At 41.2% G+C, this 14,175-nt stretch overlaps 1 protein-coding gene across 1 annotated transcript; it reads right to left on the bottom strand.

Annotated features, from left to right (window-relative positions):
• Window positions 1-4,212: 4,212 nt before the first annotated feature.
• LOC134499218 (matrix metalloproteinase-18-like) lies at window positions 4,213-12,822 on the bottom strand. Its single transcript, XM_063305849.1, has 6 exons — window positions 12,641-12,822; window positions 10,833-11,050; window positions 10,589-10,734; window positions 8,593-8,718; window positions 6,908-7,069; window positions 4,213-4,553 (listed from the first exon to the last, which is right to left on the bottom strand). Exons 1-6 carry the CDS (start codon window positions 12,749-12,751, stop codon window positions 4,540-4,542), a joined length of 777 nt encoding a protein of 258 aa, XP_063161919.1. The 5' UTR covers window positions 12,752-12,822; the 3' UTR covers window positions 4,213-4,539.
• Window positions 12,823-14,175: the final 1,353 nt, after the last annotated feature.

Raw genomic sequence — 14,175 nt, 5'->3', positions numbered from 1 at the left:
TTCCACGGGCATGGTGGCGTTGCAAATGGGTAGCCACTGGGAGGGGCTGCCTTTCGTAGTGGTGCCAGTGGGGGGTCCTTTGGTCATTTTGGGGATCCCTTGGTTGGTCCAACAAAACCCATATATAAATTGGGTGCACAGGACTTTGACTTTTGGGGATGGGTTCTATCAAGTTCCTGAAGAAGACGATGCCTCAGAGGCTGCAGTGGGGAGGGCGGCAGCCGCAACTCCGCATTTTGCAGCCACCCCACTAGAAGGGTTGCCGGAGCAATACCAGGGTTTTGCCGATGTGTTTGGCGAGAAGGAGGTGGACCAACTCCCACCGCATCAGAAAACTGACTGTGCCATAGAGTTGGTCCCAAATGCCCAACTGCCCAAGCCTAAAATCTATGCCATGACCCAAAAAGAACTGGCAGCGCTGAGGGAGTTTGTGGATAAAAATTTGGCAAGGGGTTTTATTGAACCAGCTAATTCACCAGTGGGTGCACCTGTTTTATTCCGAGCGAAGAAGGATGGGACATCGAGACTTTGTACAGATTACCGTGGATTGAATGCAGTTTCGATATTAAACAAATATCCTTTGCCAATAATAAAAGACATCTTAGCACATCTGGCCAAGGGGAAAATCTTCTCTAAGCTGGATTTGAGGGAGGTGTATTTCCGGATCCGCATACGAGAAGGGGATGAGTGGAAAACTGCTTTCAACTGTCCTCTGGGCTCTTTCCAGTACAAAGTTTTGCCGTTTGGACTGGCAGGGTCACCTGGGGTGTTTATGCAATTGATCAATGAAGTGTTGCATGAGCATTTGTTCAAAGGGGTACTGGTTTATTTGGATGATGTTTTAATTTACACTGAAACAATGGAAGAACATGAGCGTTTGGTGAAACAGGTGCTCAGCAAACTGAGGAAGGCTGAGCTTTATGCTAAACTATCTAAATGTGAATTTCATAAGACTCAACTTGATTATTTGGGGTACAGAATTTCTGACAAGGGTATTGAAATGGACCCTGCAAAGATCCAAGCCATTTTAGAGTGGGAGTGCCCGCGCACTCGCAGGCAGCTCCAAAGTTTCCTTGGATTTTCCAACTATTATCGGCAATTCATCCAGGGGTTCGCAGAAATTGCATTGCCTCTCACTGATTTATTGCGAACAAAGGGTCTGGGGGACACACGCAAGGTAAAGAACCCGGGAGCATTGCTCAAGTGGACACCTGAATGCCAGGTGGCTTTTGACAAGCTAAAAAGCCTGTTCACGGCGGAGCCTATCCTGCAACACCCTGATCCCACTAAACCTTTTGTGGTTCAAGTGGATGCCTCTGATTTCTCCATTGGAGCACTTTTGTTGCAGGCAGATGCTGGTGGCTGCCTAAGACCCTGTGCGTATCTCTCCCGCAAATTTTCTGAGACAGAAAGACGATGGCATGTTTGGGAAAAGGAGGCTTTTTCAGTCAAAGCAGCTTTGGAGGCATGGCGCCACCTTTTAGAGGGGGCCAAATGTCCGTTTGAGGTTTGGACGGACCATAAGAACTTAGAAGCGCTCAGCACGCCCCGTAAGCTCAGCCCTAAACAAATCCGTTGGGCTCAATTCTTCAGCCGTTTTAATTTTAAGTTGAAGTTCATTCCGGGTAAGAAGAACTTCCTGGCTGATGCACTTTCCCACCTGCCCCAGGATTCGACCTCAGTACCTGACGTGGTTGGCACTTTGTGGACAGACCCTCAGTTGGGTATGCAGGCTGTCACAGCCAGACAAGCGCGCAGCTACCCTCAGGTTCAGTTTCACCAGCTGGGGGGAGGCTGTCAATCCCTTCTCAGTTGCAACAACAGTTTCTCTCCGAACTGAAATCTGACACTTGGTTGCATGCAAATAGACACAATGTTACATTTGACCGAGACTTCGCATGGAAGCAAAGCTGTCTCTATGTTCCTGACAGTTTGTGAAGGGAGGTCCTACTCAGGTCCCATGATGACAAACTGGCTGGTCATTTTGGCTTTGTAAAAACCTTACACCTGGTGCGGCGCCAGTTTTGGTGGCCCACATTGAGGCGTGATGTAAAAAGTTATGTTGCTTCTTGTCCTGTCTGTGCCATGTCAAAACGGAAGGGGGGTAAATCGCAAGGGCTGCTGCAGCCAGTGGCCAGCCCCTCCCATCCTTGGGAGGAAATCTCTATGGATTTTATTGTCGACTTGCCTCCAAGCCAGAGAAAGACTGTGATTTGGGTTGTGAAAGACTACTTTTCTAAACAAGCCCATTTCATTCCATGTGTCTCTATCCCATCGGCTCAACAGTTAGCCCGCCTCTTCCTAGTCCACGTGTACAGAATTCACGGATGCCCCGCCCATTTGGTCACAGACCGCGGGACACAATTTACTTCCCAGTTCTGGCGGGCATTTTTAAAACTGCTGGGCATCAAACAGGTGCTGTCCACTGCGTCGCATCCTGAGACTGACGGATCTACGGAGGCTCTTAATGCCACTTTAGAACAATATTTGAGAGCCTTTGTAAACTATCAGCAGGACAATTGGGTTGATCTCCTGCCTTTCGCCGAAGTGGCTTACAACAACGCAGTACATCAGAGCACAGGACACCCCCCCTTTCGTACTGTGTTTGGCCGGGATTTCGTGCCCATTCCTGACCTGCCTCAACCCACTTCACCGCCTTCTTCCCCTTCCGACTGGGCTGCACACCTGGGTGATTCCTGGCCAGTGATTCAACAAGCGCTGGCAGATGCCCAGTCAACCTACAAACTGCATGCTGATAAGAAGCGAGCCCTTCAGCCTGCCTTCAAAGTTGGCGATAAGGTCTACCTTTCCACCAAGTTCATTAAATCTCCTCAGCCCTCTAAGAAATTGGCTCCTAAGTTTGTTGGACCTTTTCCCATTGTTGGAATTATCAACCCTGTTACTTTCAAATTGGACTTGCCACACAACCTTAAACGCTTACATCCTGTTTTTCATTGCAGCTTGGTCAAGCCTGTTCACCACTCCGATCGCTGGCATCTCCAACCTACACCCCCTCTGCCCATTATGATTGACAGACAACAGCATTTTGAGGTGAAGGGGGTCCTTGATTCCCACAGGCTTCGTAATACCCTACAGTACCTTATACACTGGAAGCATTTCCCCCACCCTGAGTGGGTGGCTGCCCACGATGTTCACTCTCTTCTTCTAGTTCAGCGTTTTCACGCTGCTTATCCTGTAAAACCTGCTCCTTAGTATTTTTGGGGGGCGGTATGTCATGTTCACTGTTCCAATGTTCCTGGTACATTGTAACGTTTCGCATGTCATTTGCCTGATACGTGTTTGATCTCGGGAGGGAGGATTCCTCTTCAGGGAGTTGTTATCTGTTGGCTGCTGGGTTGGAATGTGTTTGGGTTATCTCATGCGTTCAAGGTTGCTTTCCCAGGATGTGTGGAAAACGGTTGCCAGCACCTGGGAGGGGGGTGGTTGCTATGGCCGGGCAAGGGGAGGGATTACGTTTGGAGCCGAGGGTTTTTAGTTTGTATTTGGCGTGCTTTTAGTCATTCTCAGCTTTCTCTGTATTTGCATACTATTCTTTTAATAAACCAGATATCATTAAGTACCTGCTTGTGAGTCTGAGTATATCAGGATAGGCAATCATTACACCCTGCTAACAATTTCTTCTTTTTTTCCTATCCTTTTTCTGAGTGGGAGTCTCAGTTTCATAGAAAGTTGGAAAGGATCTTGGGAATAATTTAGTTCAGCCCCCTGAATGTGGAGGGTACCTGAAAGTCAGTCTGCTTGGGGAAACTGCCAATTGCTTTGCCCAATTCCACCCCGCTCCCCTCCTGAAAAAGCTCTCTCTGTGATGTCCTGAATTAAGCTCACCCTGAGCTTCCCAGTACACACATAGATACAACTTGAGGGGAAACAGAAACACATTCACACACAAAGACACACATGTGTATACAAAGGCAACCCATAGCTGTGCTCTGATTAGACTTCCAGAAATGAAGTCTAGAAATGCACACATGCACAGGTGCAACACATTACTTCATTATACACAGAAGAAAATACAAGTGCTTCCTATGACCACAGCACATAAAGGGGTTGGATTATTTATTAGCTAGGTATACATCACTCACTTCCATAAACATCTTGAGTTCCTTGCAAAAATAACAATAAATAATTACAAGGAAAAAAATTAACCAAATCCCAAAACTAATAACTGAGAGATGGAATCTGACGTATTATCAGTCTTGGTGGCTTCCCTGAATGCCGACAGGGCTGGTGTTGGTTTGATGTTGGATGGTTCATTGTTCCCAAGTGAAGGGCATCTACAAAAAAGGCACACCTTACAGTTGGTAATCGGCATCTTGAATTGCACCAGGAAGCAAATCGACAACAGTTGTAGCTCCCGCAACAAAGGTATGGTCCAGTAGTTTTTCCCTGTTATCAAGCAGGCAGCCAAACTTTTGCTGCTTTTAGTATATTATAAATGTGGTTGAAATAACACTTTTGATTGGTACAAAATATAAATTCTTCTGTACCATTTAAATACGATGGGGTTCTTCAACGGTTTCATTTCCTTACTCCTAAGAAAGAAAAAGAAGGATATTGTTAAGGGAGTGAAAAAATAAATATAAATGTCTGAACAAATAAGATAAACATAGGTACACAGTTGTTGTTTTCCAGAGCAGATTTGCTCAATAAAAAGAAGAGTAACTGCTTTACTCTGCTATGGTAGGCTGGCTAGGACAGAATCAGGAATCAGATAAATCTGTGGTGGGCACTTGTCCATGAAAACTGGTGCCAACCTGCCTGTGAAGAATCAGGGAGATTACCTTGAAGAAATAGGCAAGAACCATTATATAAGCAAAGAAGGTTGAAACATTCCTTAAGTCCTGGGAAACAGGATAGTATTCAGAAGAGACTCAGGCAGGGTCCTCCCTGATTCAATGGGATATAAGAAGGAGGGGAGACAAATAGAACGAGAATATCTGGAGTTGGCTGTGGGGCATCCCAAGGGGATGACTGAAGTGCTGGTTTTTGTTTTAGGCTTTTATGCTTTTATGGTTCATAATTTTATAGTTATTGAGTTTTATTCTTGTTCTGAGCTGCCCAGGGTTGTGTTTAAGATGGGCGGCCATACAAGCCATTTAAATAAATATAATTGGAAAGTCTCTGTCCATTAGGGGTTGAAAATGCCAGGAATCATCTTAGACAACGTATCTGGGATATTGATTTTCAAACCAGTTTAAGCCTAGTATCCAACCGTACAGTTTATGGATTCTTCTCAAATGGGCATGTGCCATCATCTTATCTCTCTTGAATTCTAATTCTGAAATTTGGTTGGGCTTTCACCTTGGCCAGGATGGATGCTCTACCCTCTGCAGTTCTGTTGGGGTGGGGGGTATAAAACCATCCCTTTTCAGCAATGCCTATGGCCATGTGGAGATGGCTTGGTGGAATCCCGAAGCCATATGTCCCATCATTAGTACTGAGATCATGTTGAGTTATCGTATACAGTAGATCAGCTTATTCATACCCATACCCATACCCATATCCATACCCATATCTATCTATATTTCTATATACACACACATACACTTTGCAGTGAAAATGTCCTGATTAAAACCTATGGCATGGTACATTTGTTATATTTTGTTTCAGGTTACTATCTTCCCATTCTCTGCATTAGCTTCCTTCTCTGATTTGATAGGGCTAGTCTGATTCTTTTAGAGTTATTTGCCACACCTCCAATCTGCTGCATCTTCTGGAATTCATGAAGGCCATGAATTCTCCATCAGATAGGAGAAATCAGTTTTAGAGCATAAACCTAATGGCTGGATCCAGACCCTTAGTATTCTTTATCCTTTTTTTCTGTAGCGACCTTGACTACTGCCATAGGCTATTTCTAAAGGCAGAGTAACATACAGGACTGAAGTGGCTGGCAATGACTTTAAAGCACACTGCTGGCATCATGCTGTTTCATGTGATCTCCCTGTGTTGGATGCTGTAACAGGCTATGGCAATAACGGGACTCCAATGTTGCTGCCTTGTTGCGTGGTGAGGAATGCTGAGAGTTACAGTTCAGCAACACCATCAGGGCCAGATGTTGTGTATGCTTGGGCCATGAAATTCTGGATTTCTATGAACTCCCACTTCTGAGCCAAATAGGATGTTCTCTTATATTAAGTCAGATTATTTGTTCATCTGGTCCACAGTGTCTACTACTTGGACAGATAGCAGCTTCCCATTCCTGAGACTTCCAGCTGCCAACTCAAAGACTGAGAGCAAAAGGATAAATGAGAGATCTCTGTGGTGAGACTAGTTCTTCTGAGTTCTCCTCAACCATCACTTAGCTGGCAGCAGCCATCCTATCACAGTATCTGAACTGGAACCTGCATCTTAAAAATGGTTGCCAACTGGCTATTCTTCTCTTTCCTCATGCCTTTTCCCTTATGGGCCATGCCTTTTCAATTGTAAGACCGAGAGCAGGGATAATTGCTATTTATAGCTCTCTTCAATTCCTTAGTGCTTTTCATCCATTACGGTATGACAAAAACTTAATTCAGTGACAACCCAACCAAAATATGGCCAGTATAATGGGTGGCTAAACTGTTGGAGTCATATTGGAGAAACCTAGGTTCAAGTCCCCTTTCATCCATAGACCTCAGTAGGTGACTTTGATCCAGTTACTCTCCCTTAGCCCTAATTACCTCAGAACATTATTTTGGAGATAAAATAAAACTACGGGAAACTTCTTGTAAGCCACCTTGAACTCCAAGAGAAAACTATCCGTTCATGACTGGCATTTGTGGTGTACCAGCTTATAGTCACCTTCTAGCCAACAACACTACCCATTAGAAAGTGAGTAGAGCCAAGGGTTGGAGACCGATTAAAATGCGCTTCTCCACAAGAATAAGAAAATTCAAATTGAAATTACCATAAAGTCTCTGAATTCTTTGTCTGTCATTACTTGGAAGTTGGAAGGATTTGGGGTTGCTGTAAGAATATGTTGGGTACATCAAAGAGCCAATGACATTAGAATGGCTAAGTCCTAAGGCATGACCAAATTCATGTGCAGCAACAAGAAACAGGTTGATCTCTAAAACAGAGAAGAAGAAAAAGGAGTCATTTAGCAGAAACTGATATATAGTCTCATATATCCCAAGTCTTAATGCCTTTTCCAGGGCTAGTGCCCCATTTGACTCTATGTCAGGGATCAGGACAAAAATAAAATTGGATTTAGTGTAAGTATAATATAAAATATAATTTCCCTTCAATTACATAAACATTACAATTCAGGGGGTTTTATTTCAGGGGTCTTCAGGCATCACCAAAGGTTTCAGGTGTCCACATGTGGCCCTGGGGCCCTGATATAACTGTTGCCTATCCTGTCAGTTTTCAGAAGTTTAACCTGAGGCATTAATGGTGCAAAATGTGAATTTCCACTCTAAAGTATTTTCCTCAAAAATGTACATTGAGTGGACTCTTGCCAATCCTTATATACACTACTTGCAATATATGCTGTAGCACAGAAATATGGCGCATGAAGTATTTTTATTTATTTTTTTATTTATTCATTCATTCATTCAGTTTCTATAGCTGCCCATCTCAGCAAGTGACCCTGGGCGGCTAGAGGTATTGATCCTCTGTAGGAACACACACTCACTCTTATGTGAACTCTGTGCCTTGCACACTATATCTGGGTGGATTAGTATGGAAGACAGTTTTTTATATAAATAGACCCAATTTGTCCTTCAAAACTGGCAAGAACACTGCAATCCACCTTGGAAGATTTGGAAATTAATACATTGGCGAATCAAACTGTGTCTTATGTAAAATTCTTTATTTCTAGATTTCAAAGTGTACCCAGAGGGGATTTAATTTACCACCTTCTTTTACCACTAATATGTAAATCTCATCTGGTGGCAGCTCCTAACCAGCCTTGGCTGATCTCAAACAGCTAAACAGAGATGGGCTTGGATGGAATGGGGGTGGGTACCAGAAAATTCCACAGCTGGAGGCTAGCCATTTCTATATGATGATTCTATATGTCTGGATGTGTTTATGTAGTCATTAGGAGGAGGGCATGAGGGCACATTAACCTTTATTATTGGCACATAGGCAAATATACTTAGGCTGACCTCCTGAGTATCTACTGATACATCTTTATATATCTCTCTCTCTCTTTTTAATTGTCATATTTCTATATGTTTCTTAAGCAGACAACTGAAAACATGATGGAAGTATATGGAATATATATTAAATTACTAAATTCTGATCTGTACTAAGATTTTGCTTGCAGTTTGTTGCAGAATTTGCAAACATTGCATTCCTCCCATTATCTTTAGCGGGATGTCTTTAATCATGGCCTTGGGATTTGGATGTATTTCCAAGTCTTGGCCTGATGACTCCTGGCTTAGAAAATTCAGAAAATAGTATTTCTCCAGGTGATATTTTCCTAAATTGGCTTCTGTTTTTGATTGCTTCTTATAATATGTTTTTATCACGATAGTTGCTAGGTTGTGATTGATTACTCTTTGTTTATGACATTAACTGTCTTGGCAGTCATTTTTATTATAAAATAGATGAGAAATAACCTCAAATAGTTAATGAGTGACTTACCTCTGTTATACTCTGACCATTTCTCTGCTTCATCAAAATGAGTATCTCCCCCAATTCCTGGTCCAGGAGAGAATGCATGAGCCAAAACTCCCCCTTGACCATCAAAACGGCCATAATCACCATGGTCTAAATTTGAAGTATAATATAAAAATTATTATTAAAAAAATTGAAATGTAGCATAATTAATCAGTAAGTAAGATGTTAGGTTAGGAAAATGTTGCCATTTTCAATATCCTTATGTAGACTTATCCCCTTTTTGTGATTTTCACCATCCATATAATCATGCATAAGAATATGTGCCAGTGGTGCCAGTGATGCAGTGATAACCTCTGGCTCAGGTACAAGCCTTGCTGAGCTTTCATAAGTTGTATCTCCAATGCATCTGTCAAGGGGTGAATGATGGTTCCAGACGGAATGATAGGAAGATTGGAATGTTAGCCAAACTAACACTTTGGGGATCTTTCCCAAGCTGCTTATTTGTTGAATTTAATTTTTAACAAAACCATATTATCTCTAATTTACAGTAGCTAAGAGAGGTTCTTTTATAAAGGATTTTTCATTCTCTCCTGTATTCCATTATTTAAGTGGGAAAGATATCAAAAGAAGGAAGAGCCCTCATGGATTCTTAGGGCCACCATATTCTGCGGCAAGAATCCAAGCAGATGGCAGCAAAGACTTACATAAACAGTAACTCTTCCATCTAGTAGTCACCTGGATTTTTAAAGCTCAGCTACAGTATAATCAGAACTATAGTCAGTGATTTGACCCAAACAGAGAACACAGAGTGTAGCAACCTGCAAGTCACCAACGATCATCAATCATTTCACAGATCAAGGGATCATTGCAGTAATTTCAAGACAGCAATAATTTTTAAGCCTGGGCTAATATATGCATGAAATGATCTGAAGAGGGGATGAAAAAGGAAACCAGCACAGAATTGGAAAGACTCTTCAATCAGTGAAACAATCCCTGATGAATGGCTATGTAACCGTCGCTTGAACACATCCCAGTGAAAGAGGGGATCCCCTCTCTCTTGGTAATGAGTTAAACTGATTATTATTTATTATATTAGTAGTAGCAGTAATTTTTCTGCTTGTGGTCAAACAGAATCTGCCTCCCTTTAATTTTGTGTGACATCCTTTCAGGTTTTTGAAAAATGCTCCCCTTTCCTTCTTCTCAAGTTCCATCAATGTCTCCTCAGATGACAACATTTTAATTCCTCACGTCATCCTGGCAGCCTTTCTGTGAACCTATTCCAGTTTATTATTATTATTATTTATTAAATTTATATCACCACCCATCTGCCCCAATGGGGGACTCTGGGCAGTTTACAATAAAATAGCACTAAAAACATAACCACATAAAAATTACCATTAAAATATACATAAAAACAAATGTAAAATCCAAGTGGAGATGGAACACAATCACTAAGAGATGTTACGGCACCAGCCATCCCCAGGTGGAGCTATCACTCTTCCCCTCCCAAGCAAGGCAGCAGAACCAGGTCTTAAGTTTCTTCTGGAAGTCCGAGAGCAAGGAAACCTGTCTCAACCCCGGGGGCAAGATGTTCCAAAGGGCGGGTGCCACTGCAGAGAAGGCTCGCCTCCTGGACCCTGCTAGATGAAATTCCTTTACTGATGGGGTCTGTAGCATGCCCTCCCTGCCTGACCAGGTGGGACGGGTTGATGATATGGGGATGAGACGGTCCCTCAGTTTGTCTGAAGTTCTTAAAAAATAGAGCCTGGAGCTGGATGACTATTTGAGATGGGGTCTCACCAATACAGTTTAGAGTAGAACTATTGTTTCCCATGAACTGATGTCTAAATGATTTTGATTTAAGGAGGGAGGCACCATCTGGATTTTACTCCATTCAGCCTTGAATCCTTTGACTGTGATCAGTGAAAGTGCAGAGAATCTGAATAATGCTTCAGAAAGGGACTGGTATAGTGTGAAAATGCATAATTGAGAGCTAGTTGATAAAAATTGACAGCCTTACCACCATATGCAAAAAATATTTCTATGTCGGCAAGTCTGGAAGTTTTCTGGAAGCTCAGTGGAGTCACATCACTCCAGACTTTGAATGCCTTGGCTATGATTGCATCTACCTTCCATCTTGGCATATCCGGAGTGTAATTGTTAATCCTTTGAGCAATGGAGAATGACAAAATATTAATAGGTAAGAAATAATGTTACCCATAAGTTCTTTTTATTAAAAAAAAAACCCTGAAATTGTAATTAACCTGTATGTGAGCGCACTTTTTCTCCAGATTCTTTGTTCAGCTTTATAGTTTTCTGAGACATCTGGGACTCCACATCGAGACTGTTTCATTACGCTTAATGTTTCATTATCCATTCTTCCTGTGACAGCCAAATGGAAGAATTTCTGCATTTGTCTGAGTCGTTCTTCCAGGCTATAGCTGCCTTTATGATAGGTTGGGAAGTATTTGTCAAGATAAACCTAGATCATGAAAAAAGAAAATCATAAATGTCTCATGCATTTATTGTAGAATGCAACTGCTATTTTTCTGAATGCATGGGAGGGAAATTTAGTCTACATGCTGTACTTATATTGAATATCGTTTGTGTGCAGGTGTAGTCCCACCTTAGGCACAAAGCCAGCTGGGTGACCTTGGGGGAGATACATATATTTTGAGATTAGGTCATTCATCTTTACTCTTTTTCAAATACTATCTTTTAAAAAGATTTTTTTGCCATGTTTTGAACAAGGCTTTTCCTCCTGGGGAAATTAAATTACTATCCACCAGTCCTTGATCAGGCAGAAAATTATACCAGCCTAAAACTTGCTATCCCCATTTGCGATCTCTATCCTGCCACAGACATGACACTAACAAATGGTGCTGTCTTTATTTACCCTGTACATGAGGTTAAGGACAGCAACTGGTGAATTCCCACCCTTGTTTTTGTCCTTTCCCACCAAACACTGCCAGTCTGTTTTCATTTACCCTGGTGACTATCCTGTAAATCAAGCCAAACTTTAATTGATAGTAGCAGTGAAGAGGAGAAATTTTAAAAATAACTAAATAACTAAATAAGTAAAGTCATCTAATAAGGATGCCAGCTGGGTAATTCAATAGCTGTAGACTGGATACACCTGGAAGATATCAGTCATATCGTGTGAGATGGGTGGCCATATAAATTTGACAAATAAATAAAAATAAAAATTATGGAAGGCTGCTATAGAATTCTTTCCTCAACAGGAGAGTAGACCACTCAATCTTTGAGATTTCTTCCAGGTTTAAAGTTCTGATTATTTGGCCCATTTTCATAAGAAGTTAAGCAGAAGGAGACTGTTCTATCTTTAATGGAGATCAACTGCCCTTCCTTACTCTTGCTAACCTTGCCAGTTTTTAAAATCTTTTAATCTAAATTAATTAATCCAAATTAATCTAAATTAATTAATCTAAATTAAATAAATTTTAATTTTTTTAATTTTAATTTTAATTTTTTTTTTTTGCTTTTGACACTGCAAGCAATGGTAGCTGGAAAGAAGACTTGTGACTTAATAAAAATAAGCTCTCTTTCTCTCTCTGTATCTTTGGGAGAGTTCAGCTTTGCTCACACAAACACTTATGTCTGCCACAGACTGACTATACATATACATATACATATACATATACATATACATATACATATACATATACATATACATATACATATACATATACATATACATATACATATACATATAGTACTTCATAAACAATAATTGAAAGATCTTAAACAGTTACAACAAGATTCTGATCAGGATGGAAATACTTCATTAGGAGAGCATGGCATAGGTCAGTACAGGGATGGGAGACCACCATAGAAACCAGCACACATAAACTTAGTCGCATGGTGGAAAAAAGGCAGGGTTATAGATGCAGAAATAATGCACTATGCATACTGTTCACAATACAGAATCATATTACATAAGTAAATGATCAATTTAAAAATATTAAAACTTTTACCATAGGTTAGCAGCAGAACAATCATACTGTGGAACATTGTACCCCTATAGGTGATACAAAGTTTTGATGGAACTTACTTGTAGAAGTTTTGTGTCTTCAGCACTTGGTCCACCTTCAGCATGACGATCTATTGGGATAGCAAATAAAGAAGGCAGAAAAACTGTGATACAGATCAGGATATACTTCATAATGACCCTTATTGCAAACTCAGTGCTAAAGGAGAAGGCTTTGGGTCTGTAATGCCTTCTACCTAAGGAGGACAAATTTATATAGTGCCAGTAAGCTTTACTGCTAGCCCCTTAGTGACTCATTCTATCGCACAATCTGTGGTTTTGTGAAATTATGTAATATTTTAGACAATTCTGCAATGGGTGAAAAAAAACCCCTGCTGATATCTGTCCTTCATAGGAAGCCATCTACATCATTCTTGTGTTACTTTTCTTTATGAAACCAAAAATGGGGACAAATTGACTTCCTTAAATTGAGTGACAGATATTTCTTTATTAGTAAGAATGGATGAACTTTCCTCAGCAAAAATGAATGGTTTAATAATGTCTCCTTTCTGATTGACCAAGAAACAATGAATAATTGTTACACAGTAAGGCTTTTGGAACAGGTAAGTTTGTCCATTTGTGTATGTATTGTGAATGGGAGAGAGAAAATTCAGTCAATGGTTATTTATTCATTAAAACATGGGTAAACGAAGCATGCCTTAGAATGTCATGTCAGAGACACCTGTAGAAATACAGGGACCTGGTTCTATCTTTGTGCAAGTTCTTGGTTTGTTTAGTCAGAGCAGGCTTAATCAAAGTTTATTGAATAAATAAAAAATGGCTAGATTCACACATGAACCAGTTTAAGGCACCGGGCTAGAAACCAGGAGACAGTGAGTTCAAGGCCTGCCTTAGGCATGAAAGCTGGCTGGGTGACTTTGGGCCAGTCACCGTCTCTCAGCCCAACACCTCACAGGGTTGTTGTGGTGGTGAAAATAGAAGACAGGAACATTCAAGAAATTTTGCCAAGAAAACTCTTCTTCTCCATGTAGTTGCCAGGACTCAAAGACATACACAAACAAAAGATTCACATATCAGTATAAACCATGGTTTACAAACTATAATTGCTGGGATCATGCAACATGGTTATTCAAAACCACTTTATTTATTTCTTTTATTAGTTTTAGGAGCTGCCTGACTCCAAACCGATTCTTATGGTTTAATGTGCTGAGTGAGCCCAGTCATATTGCTCGTTCGTTCGTTTGTTCGTCCATCCATCCATCCATCCATCCATCCATCTTGGACACTGCCCAATTCCAATCAATTCTGGGTGGCTCATAGCATAAAAACAAACAGCTATATTCAATCAGATAAATTAAGCAATAAATAAGACAGCAGATCTGGCCAATAGCAACATACAAGCTATTGTACGTTGTATACAAGCATCCTACAAGGGGCTTCAACCACCCTAGCCTAAAGCCTGGGAGGAGAGTCAGGTCTTTAAGGCTGTCCAGAACAGCATCAGGATCAGAACCACCCAGAAGGCAGGAGAAACCTCTTTTCAGAGGGCAAGTACCATGACAGAGGAGGCATACTACTGAAGTTCTGATAGATGGCAC

Source organism: Candoia aspera, chromosome 5, assembly GCF_035149785.1.
Source record: "Candoia aspera isolate rCanAsp1 chromosome 5, rCanAsp1.hap2, whole genome shotgun sequence".
Lineage (NCBI taxonomy): Eukaryota > Metazoa > Chordata > Lepidosauria > Squamata > Boidae > Candoia > Candoia aspera.
This window is presented reverse-complemented; position numbering and strand designations above follow the sequence as displayed.

What these genes read in the sequence shown, in the direction of transcription:
- LOC134499218 (XM_063305849.1), bottom strand. Translation starts at nt 12,751, where the DNA reads ATGAAGTATATCCTGATCTGTATCACAGTTTTTCTGCCTTCTTTATTT. An exon ending in AAGACACAAAACTTCTACAA is followed by an intron (nt 11,051 to 12,640) that starts GTAAGTTCCATC and finishes TTCATGATCTAG; the next exon opens with GTTTATCTTGACAAATACTT. An exon ending in AAAAGTGCGCTCACATACAG is followed by an intron (nt 10,735 to 10,832) that starts GTTAATTACAAT and finishes CATTGCTCAAAG; the next exon opens with GATTAACAATTACACTCCGG.